Source organism: Vigna unguiculata, chromosome 9, assembly GCF_037176805.1.
Source record: "Vigna unguiculata cultivar grain cowpea cultivar isolate G323 ecotype 2 chromosome 9, ASM3717680v1, whole genome shotgun sequence".
NCBI lineage: Eukaryota > Viridiplantae > Streptophyta > Magnoliopsida > Fabales > Fabaceae > Vigna > Vigna unguiculata.
The window spans coordinates 12,878,269-12,888,553 of record NC_140800.1 but is presented as its reverse complement, the minus strand read 5'-3'; the positions used below and the strand labels follow the sequence as shown (position 1 = coordinate 12,888,553).

At 34.9% G+C, this 10,285-nt stretch overlaps 1 protein-coding gene across 3 annotated transcripts; it reads left to right on the top strand.

Moving 5' to 3' along the window:
- Positions 1–3,705: 3,705 nt before the first annotated feature.
- Positions 3,706–8,838, top strand: LOC114164423 (histone deacetylase 6-like). 3 transcript variants are annotated; one of them, XM_085667088.1, is made up of 6 exons: positions 3,706–4,397; positions 5,091–5,531; positions 5,626–5,768; positions 6,650–6,740; positions 6,824–6,942; positions 8,540–8,838. In XM_085667088.1, the coding sequence occupies exons 1-6, from the start codon at positions 3,834–3,836 to the stop codon at positions 8,568–8,570; spliced, it is 1,389 nt and encodes a 462-aa protein (XP_085523214.1). In that variant the 5' UTR covers positions 3,706–3,833; the 3' UTR covers positions 8,571–8,838. The 3 variants fall into 3 exon arrangements, with proteins under 3 accessions (XP_085523214.1, XP_027904894.1, XP_027904893.1); XM_028049093.2 differs by having other exon boundaries at positions 8,537–8,838; XM_028049092.2 differs by having other exon boundaries at positions 3,708–4,397; positions 8,534–8,838.
- Positions 8,839–10,285: the final 1,447 nt, after the last annotated feature.

The following is a 10,285-nucleotide window of genomic DNA, read 5'->3' as shown; positions in this document are numbered from 1 at the left end:
CCAGGCAATTTTGATGCTGCCACTTTGGGTTGTTGGTTCTGCAAGCGTGATCTACAAGGCTTTTGGTGATGCTTCAAAGGTGGGATTGCTGGTGTTCCTTGAGTTGAGCTTAGAACGTATCCCTTGAGTTAAGCTCGGGATAGGGGTTAAGCACGTGGCATTCCTTGAGTTGAGCTCGGAATGGCATCCCTCGAGTTGAGCTTGGGATGAGGGATAAACACAAGGAACCCTTGAGTTGAGCTCGGGTTGGCGAGTGTTGCCGGTGTGAGTGTGCTGGTTGTGGCCCGTATGGATGGGTCCAGATAGGTTACCCTCTTCAGTATTTAACCGATGAGTTTGGTAGTCTTGGGACTTTGCGGACTATGTTCGTATTTGGGAACTCCACCTGGCGTTACGGTGTATGATCCGTAGCAATGGTTTCCTGCACGTGCTCTATCGGTTGTGGCCGATAAGTATGGCAGCAAGTCACCTTGAGGTAATCACTGGAAGAAGTAGAACATGAAAGACATGGTTGTGGCCATGTGAGATGGAATCAATTGGGGAAATCTTTGGGTGATTGCATGAAATATATATAAGTGACTTATGTATGTATATAAATATAATTATATGTTTATTTTGTTAAGCTTACCTTATCTGCTTGTGTTTGGCGATGATCGTGTGTGCGGTACACGTGAGCAGATGATGTTGATGCAGGTGGTGCTGGTGAGGCTTAGCCACGGAGCGGGGATAACTTGGGAGTTTTATGTTTTATATTTAAGTTTTATATCTGTGGATTTTTAATAAATTGTGAAGGCTTATGGCCTATTTGATAACACTTCCAGTTTTGTAATTATGGATTTTGAGTACTTTAATTTTATAATAAAAGTTTTAAATTTCCCGCGTTTTGGGAAATAAGGTATTATTAAATGAATCTGTTTTATTATTTCTTTATTTATTATTAAAATCCGTAATATCCAGATGGGATGTTACAGTGAATGCCATATTCAAATACTTGGAATCACAAGAACATGAAAACTTCAAGCTAACATATGACATATCACTCAAGCAAAAGTTGGACACATTTAAAGACTCAACATGACATACGCAAAGACACACACATGTAACTATATGCATTTAAACTCATGGATTTTAAGCTCAATGACTAAGCATCCAAAGACATATTATCCAACCACATTTAGGAGCAAAAGAGTCACAAAACCGAAGCCAAAATTGCCATAACATAACCTAAAAACTTTGTTTTTCGTATTCTCAGCAATTCTGACCTTTGCTCACTCATTTGATCATAACTCTCTCCACAAAACTCCAAATGCGTTCATTCTTTTTGTTTTGGAAACTAGACTCACAGGGCTTTCTTTTGATATAAAGAACGTTACATTTGGACCACTGATCTAGCTGTAGTATTTTTTTCAAAAATGCACACGTTGCTGCCAACACTGTTTTTATGTGGACCATTCAAAGATAGCTACACAAGACAAGGTTAGAACATGAAAACACCATATTCAAGGACAACCAAAGCTCTAGATATCAAATGATGTAGGATTATCTTGTTCCTTAAGAAGATTAATGAATATGGTGATAATTGATTAAGAAAACCAAGGAAATCCCCATTGGATATTAATATAGCAAGCTATCTAGATGTGAAGGTTCCTTTCCAAGGCACTAGAGAAGAGAAGAATGGATTGATTCAAAACAAATAAGAGTGGAGAACACATAAAAAGAGTAAAACCCAAGTCACACACACAAAGGAAGAAGAAAACATAAAATGGAAAGAAAAGGAATGATAAAAATGTGAGAAGCACGCCACTACAAGGCTAGGCTTGAAGAAGCCATAACAACCTTGAAGATGAGTGAATGTGTGCCGCCACTTGAATCAAGATTCAAGATAAGGCTTAAAAGAACTCCACTCCCTAAGGAGGAAGACTCTCACAATGGTTGATACACAAAAGGTGTTTAATTTCTCTAAAATGTTCAACCCTTGTACAAGTGTTAGAGGTCCCCTTAAATAGAAGTGTCTAGGGGCCTCTTAGCAAAAACAAATAAGCTAAAAATGATTACAATGCAAATAAGAAAACCTAGAGTCTAGAAAGTAGGTCAACAAAAGAGCACATGGACACATTCTAGAAGCCTTCTTGGCCAAGGCAAGGTGGATGCTCCTTCTAGATGTTTCTAGAAAGCTCTGCTCCTTCTCTTTCCTCCACATGTGCTCTCCAAAAGCCATCTAAATGGGCCACTTGTCCTTCCTTGTCCCACTTCTTAATGAACCTACGAAACAAGTTATTTTTGAATTAGCGTGTTGGCTTTAGGTTAAGCTAATCCTTTGAGTCAACAAGTCAACCCAAAGTCAAGGTCAACAAGTCAACCCAAAGTCAAGGTCAACAAGTCAACTTAAAAATAGTAAACCAAGCCAACTTAATGGAATTTTAAACTAAAGAAAATAAAAGCGAAGAAAGGGATCATGGAACTCCCTTTCTTCTAAGCATGTGCCATGGGCCATCATCCTTGGTAGGGATCAGTCCTTTATCAGAGTGGGTGTTGTGTTAGTGATGAAAGGATCCTCCTCCAAGTTATATGACTTAAGTAAGCTATTGATGTGGTGGGATATTGGCTCAATTTTTGTGAGCTTATGGTGTTTGAGTATTCTCAAGAGAGGTTTGGCCAACTCAAGAGGAAGGGTGACTAGAGGAAACCTATAATTGGTGCTCTAGCCTTTGGTGACCTAATAAAGTAGTATGACAAAAATTTGGCAGCATAACGATACCTAATTCAAAGGTGGTTTTTACATGGGGGAGACACCTATATTTATAGCCTAAGAAACCATAGAGATGTCTCACAAAATGAGGAGCAAAAACCCTAATTCTACTAACTTGGAGGTCAAAGGAGACACATGTGCCAATGGTATCTTGGCAAGTGGCAAGAGCATGTGTCTCATGAAAGAGAAGAAAGAGAAACTTGGAGACCACCATGGTTATCAAACTCGCGAATTAACTCATTAATTTGTCAGAGTTTGCGTTTTCACTCATCCCGAGTGAGTTGACTTGGAAGCAAACATGCTTTTGAAGCAAACTCGGTAAACTCGCTATAAACTCAATGAACTCGGTTAAAATCGCAAGTCTACAATCGAGTTAGCGAGTCAAGAGGATCTTTTCATTAAACCTAAAACGAATCCGTTTTTACTCATGTTATGGTTCATGTTGATGTTCATGTTGGCTGTCGTTAATTGAGACTCAATTTAAGGAGTGACAATATTGCTTCATTTTTTACAAAAATTGGGACTAAATTAAAACTAAAAACAAATATAGGGACCAAATTGAATCATTTTGACACTGTAGCACAATTATAAAGTGACACGTGAAAAAATAAAAAAATTAAAAAAAAAATTGACACATGACGTTGACTTTAACACTGTTTGATCAAATTAACGGTAAAAACTAAATTGAATCATTTTTTAAAAGAACAATGACTACCTACAAGGACAAAAATATTTAACCAAAAATAGATTAAACTCATAATAATATTTATTTATTAAATATTTAAAAAATATTATTAATATTAGTATTCATTACGATTTCTATTATATTAAAAATTAACACGGTGAAATTATATTCCAAATATTTAATATGTGTATCTAAAAATAAATATATTCTTTAAAATTAAGCATGAATTCTATTACAAGCTATGCAAAATTGATTACTTTTGATTTGGAATTGCAATGACAGAATAATCAAATGGTGCGTGCGTACCCTATAAAATTTGAAAGGTGGAAGGGAGAGTGTTGATGTTGTAGTAGAGGGAACACAGAAGAAGGGTTTTTTTGTTGGTCGGAGCAGAGAGATATGGCGAGAGGGGAGAGAGCAGAGACGGAGAGTGGCGCGTCGTTACCGTCGGTGGGTACGGACGCCATGAAGCGGAGAGTCACGTATTTCTACGAACCCTGCATCGGCGACTACTACTACGGTCAAGGACATCCAATGAAGCCGCACCGCATTCGCATGGCCCACAACCTCATCGTCCACTACGGTCTCCACCGCCGGATGCAGGTCAATCGTCCTTTTCCGGCGGCGGAAGCAGACATCGGTCGCTTCCACTCCGATGACTACGTCGAGTTCCTGTCTTCCGTTTCGCCGCAAATCCTATCCGAGAACTCTCACTCCCACTACCGCCAGCTCAAGCGCTTCAACGTCGGGGAGGACTGCCCCGTTTTCGACGGCCTCTTCGACTTCTGTCGCGCATCTGCCGGCGGCTCCATTGGCGCCGCCGTACGACTCAACCGCGCCGACGCCGACATCGCCATCAACTGGGCCGGCGGCCTGCACCACGCCAAGAAGGCTGAGGCCTCCGGCTTCTGCTACGTCAACGACATTGTTCTTGGCATTCTTGAACTTCTCAAAGTTCATAGGGTATTTTTTTTATTATCTGTTTTCGGAGCAAACCAACGCTATTAAATAGGATCGATTTGAATTTAATTTTACTGTGAACCCCAACCAATCCAACACACGAATACCCCCTTTATATTTTCAAAATAGAGACCTTTTTAGTACTTGAAGAGAGTCAAGGTGCGTGTTTGGTTTCGTCTTAGATTGTTTAGAATCACATTGAAACATTAGTTATTGTGATTCGGTGACTTTTTGCATGCTTAGCTCCTCGTTGAGGGATTGATTCTGGGTCTAGGGTGATTATGAGATGTTGCGACAGTAGGCAGCAGTTGGATTGGGTTAAATATGTTGTTAGTCAAAATTGGAATTCGTGCTGAACTTTGATACAATCTTCAAAATTAAAAAATAATATATATAATCCTTTTAACTCCAATCAATTTTAATCAAATTCAATTTCATTCAAAATCAATTTTCCTAAAATATCAATTTTAGTGAATGTGGGGACTAAGATATTCTGTGGAACTATAATCATATTTTATCCTTTAAATTTTTTGTAGTTCTTGTGAATGTGAAAACCAAAATTATGATTTTACTTTTACACAAACGGCTTCTCTGTTACTTGTTAGTGTTTGCTTTGTCAACTTTATTAGAGTTAATTTTCCTTTGTTCCTTTTCTGACTATATTCTTCATGCTATCTGTTCATTGGTGATGGTCAGCGTGTGCTGTATATTGATATTGATGTTCACCATGGAGATGGGGTCGAGGAGGCATTTTACACTACTGATAGAGTCATGACAGTGTCATTTCACAAGTTTGGGGATTTTTTCCCAGGAACTGGGCACATTAAAGACATTGGGGTGGGTGCTGGAAAGAATTATTCTCTAAATGTCCCACTCAATGATGGATTGGATGATGAGACTTTCCGTTCTCTGTTTCGTCCCGTCATTCAAAAAGTCATGGATGTTTATCAACCGGATGCAGTTGTTCTTCAGTGTGGAGCTGACTCCTTGTCTGGTGACCGGTTGGGTTGCTTCAACTTGACTGTGAAGGGTCATGCAGATTGCCTTCGTTTCCTCAGATCATTCAATGTTCCTCTAATGGTGTTGGGTGGGGGAGGATATACAGTTCGGAATGTTGCCCGTTGTTGGTGTTATGAGGTCCCTTTCTGTACCTACTTGGATGGAATTGTAGATGGTTTTAGTTATGGCCTAATAGTTTTTTTATTACCATTTTGCACTTTCTTTGTTGTAGACCGCAGTGGCAGTAGGAGTGGAGCCTAATCCAAAGTTGCCTTACAATGAATATTATGAATATTTTGGTCCAGACTATACTCTTCATCCTGAGCCATCCAACATGGAAAACTTAAACACACCCAGGGATCTGGAAAAAATGCGGTGAGTTTACATTAATTATTGCTTTTTCTCTTGTATCACCATTCATGATTCTGATTTCAGTTCTTTTTTCTTTTTGATTGAGGAAAAGATCTGGCCATGAATATTAGTTAATGCTTGTAAATCTAATTAGTCAGATGCACTATATTTTTTAGTTGCTAAGTCACATCATTTCTGCAAGTATCATGCTTCAACTTTTCAGAATCATATAAATAATTGCATTCGTCTGAACAAGTTATAGTTTAGACCTGGAAGATGCCCTTTCTGTTCTTGGATTGTTCTTCTAGACGTCAAATATCTAAAGCCACTGTAGCAAACTGTCTCTCCTTTGTGCCTAGGCCAGGGAGGCTAGTACTGAACTTGAGCAGGATTATACCATCCTTTTTCTCATGCATATAGTGACAAAACAAGTCTCTCTGTTTTTGTTTTGGGAGTTGGTTATCATTGGGAAGTTGTTACAAGTTACAATTTTAGATTATCATCTATGCCCAAATGCCTCTTCATGTCAACCAGGAAACCTGACACGAGCTTTCCACCTTTAGATTGCACTATTATACTGAGTTTGTTATGGGAGTAGCTCACTGCCAAAGCCAATTGAGCAAATAGCCAAGGTGAAAACCAGCTTCCCATCAATGGTTGGGGATCCCACTTCAAATCCCCCTCCCTTGTAGTAGATGCTAGCACCCTAGAGATTAAAAAAAAAAAGAATTATATTTTACCATGTTTAAGTTTTAGCTAGGTATGCACAGTAATAGTTAAATTAAATGTTTATGAGATATTTTCTGTTCTTGATAATCTAGCCATGTACTGCTTCAGCATCTTGTGATTATTGCCAGGACTTCCTTGGAGCTAACATTAAGGTTTTGTTTTAATTGATTTTCCAGGAATGCATTACTGGAACAACTTTCCAGGCTTCCCCATGCACCCAGTGTGCCTTTTCAAACAACACCATCAATTATACAAGTTCCTGAAGAGGTTGTTACTCTAATTAGTTATCCATATAGTTACTCTTCCATTTTCTTCTTTCTTGTTTGATTTTAATCTGTAAATGGTTTTAGGAAGAGGAGCACATGGATATAAGACCAAAACGTCGCATATGGAGTGGTGAAGATTTTGATTCTGATAACGATGATGACATGGCTAGTTCAAAGAACTCTGTTTTAACTGCCCAAACGAGGTAAAGGTTGAGTGTTGATTTAAAGAGAATAGTAAATCCATTTGGTTTATCAGTTTATTATACGAGGGTAGGTATGCTATGGGTTTGAGACTGTAACCTTGATGCTCTATGTAGCCTGAAGCCCTTGTCTCACTTTTAATTGAAGTTTTCACTAGATAGTCCAGTGCTCTTTAGGCTTCAGCCTCACTTTCACAACTCACTTTAGTCATATAGCAACATTGAAAAACTTCTATTTCATCTTGATAGGTACTCTGCAGTTATAAATAATCATTGGCGGCTTTCTGTGTATTAAAAATATTAATTTTCCATCATTTTGTACTCACTGATACCTAATACCTGAACCTAAAAGTACAATTCAGATACTCTTGTACTTTTAAAGAAGACACCCTTGTATTAAAATATTTATGTCCTACGTTCAAGTTTAGAGTTAGTTTCTTCCTTGGTTTCTCAATCTAAGCCAGGTTATCCGAAGAAAAAAAAAATGCTTGTGAGGATATATTCTTTTAATGTCCTTGGTAAGCACAACCAAACTAGATAAAACAAGGATTCAAGGTTGAATAAACTTAATCTTTCAGGGATGTCCTTAGTCTTGCCTCTAGGAGATCTGACATTAGAAGTTATCTCATCATACATATCTTAGGGTTTGAATAAACACACCAAGGCTAGATAAAACAAGTATTTAAGGTTGAGTGTTCATATAAACTTATCGTTATAGGAAGGTCCTTAGTGTTGTCTCTCGTTTTTCTCGTATGATTGCTTGGATACGGTCACGCAGACTCCTTCCATTTCTTAGAAGAGAAAGTGCTCATATTTCTTGAAATCATGTCATTTAGAAATCAAGAATAGATTGGGATTAATATAGATCTGAAATCCTTAAAATACTTGTTTACTTAAAAGTAACGACCTAATATTGTTTGTCAAGTAAGGAGTAAATAAGGTTTAAGTTAGCTTTTAGTTCCTGAACTTTGATGCTAAATTGAAATTCGTTTCTCTTCGAAATTTTGATATATTTTGGTTTCTAAACTTTAAAAAATTAATGAATATAGTTCTTCTAAGCCAATTATGTTAAACTTTTTTGACGTGTCAAATGCGTTTGATGTTAACATTTGAGTTATTTATATCATTTGACATGTTCTTACTTTATTTTCTATTTGTAAACATTTTTGATATGTCAAATAAAATTTACCCGTTAAATAAGTTTTTGGTATTAAAGACAAATTTCAATCTCATGTCCAAATTCAGGGACTAAAAACATAAAACATAGCTTAAATAAGTTTTTGGTACCTTCAAAATTGATACCAAATTGAAATGATACAAATTACATGATACAGAAGAGTATATAATCTTTACTTCTAAGTAATATCATTTGATACTATAAGTGGTTTTGTTATCCAGCATTTATTATTGTTAAATTAAATTATAATTCAATGAAAAGGATAATATCCCTGTGAAAAGGGTATAACATGGTTAATTACACAAATCAGATTGAGTGCATGCTAATTTAGAGAATATATTGTTGAATGATAGCAAATGAATGCGATTACATGTGTTTTCCTTTGTTGAAAACTAAGAATTATGTACTTATATGCAGCAGCAGGTGTGGTGCAGATATGATGGACGAAGATTGAAGTAGTAGGAGGAGGAGAGGAAGTGTTAAATTCGTGGGAAGCTCTTTGGTGTTTGAAGCATATCATATTACATATTTTGTCTCCACTTGGTGGATGTACATTTTACAGTTTAAATATTTTGATGTACAGAGTAGGAAGCAGTGTTGCCAAATTATGGCTTTGTTTGTAATGCCTTTCTACGATATTTTGCCTCGCATCGCATGTTTGCTTTGGCGAAGCGGATTTTAAAGTTTAAAATATATATACATAGTTCCCTTTTTTACCCTTATACCTTAATTTATAATATTAATAATTATTCTATTTGGCTTTTACTAAAAGTCAATAATTATCAAAACACATTTTTGGTAATTTTTTAATTACTTAATCTCTAACTGGCTGTGATTAACAAAACTCAAATTGGCCAAACCTGTTCAATATTAATGTTGATTTAAGAATTTAAAGAGTAATACGTGTTCGGGTTATTGAATTCTTATGATGCATTTTGATCTCATTGAAAGTGTGTTTATAATAGATTTTATAGTATTAATTATAATACAGGGTTCATAAGCGGAGAATGTTAGGCTGAACGTAAATGAATTAGTAAACTTGAAACATGTTAATCTTGTTTTGAAGTAAAAGACAAGAAATATTAAGAAGACCAATAAGTATTAGTTTTAATCAAATGATAATATATATCTAAAATTAATTATCATGACGTCTATTTGAGTTTAGATCCATTAAATATAATATAAATAAGCAAGTACGCTTAAGAAGAAACTATTCTTTATCATATGATTGGATATTATTATTTATTCCATAATAATTATTATTTGCACACACTAACTTATCATCGAAGTATATTTGTAGGTACCTCAATTCAAGTATTTCAATTTTCGAAACCAAAATTTGAAGACCGAGAAGGAGAATATGTGGTCTTAGGTCTTCTCACTTGTAAGAACATTAATATATTTTCCATTCTTTCAATAAAATATAAGTAAACCATTTTTAGTTTTTAAATATATTTTTTCTTTATATTTTGATAAATAATATTTGTTTCTTTTATATTAATATTAATAATAAAGAAATATTATTTTCTTGTTCTTCTAAAAGTATAAAATTTAAATAAAAAAATTATAAAAACGAAAACAATATAGAATATTTTACAAAATGCTATTATTATAAATAAAATTAAAAGTTACATTATTTAATTAACGATTAAATATGTTTTTGGTCCCTTAAATTTAAATTAATCCATCTTCAAAATTTTGACCAAATTTAGTTTCTTAATTTTAGAAATGCGTGGATCTAAAATTTTTAACAAAATTTTATTAAGTTTATTTAACGTTTCAAACATATTTCTTAGTTAACATTAAAACGAAAATGTATCAAATGGTATAAACAATTCAAATGCAATAATGAAACACGTTTGAAACGTCTAATAAACTTAAATTTAGTTAAAATAACTAAATCCACGCATTTTTAAAACCAAAAGACTAAATTAAGTCACATTTTTTAAGATGGACTAATTTCAATTTTAACTTAAAGTTAGGTGATAAAAAACATATTTAAACCTTTAATTAAAAATGGATGAAATTGAATGCTAATTATTTAAAATTAAACAAACGATACAAATGGGTTTATTTGAAATTTATAGAAATTATTTTATTAGATAATTGACAAACTTTATCACTATAACTACTTTTAGATCTAGTTAGTCTTATATATTGTAAACTACT

Excerpts from the sequence above, each read along its gene's own strand:
- LOC114164423 (XM_028049092.2), top strand. The coding sequence starts at position 3,834 with ATGGCGAGAGGGGAGAGAGCAGAGACGGAGAGTGGCGCGTCGTTACCG. Across the intron at positions 5,532-5,625 it reads CCCGTTGTTGGTGTTATGAG|ACCGCAGTGGCAGTAGGAGT; the intron begins GTCCCTTTCTGT and ends TCTTTGTTGTAG. Across the intron at positions 6,741-6,823 it reads TTATACAAGTTCCTGAAGAG|GAAGAGGAGCACATGGATAT; the intron begins GTTGTTACTCTA and ends AAATGGTTTTAG.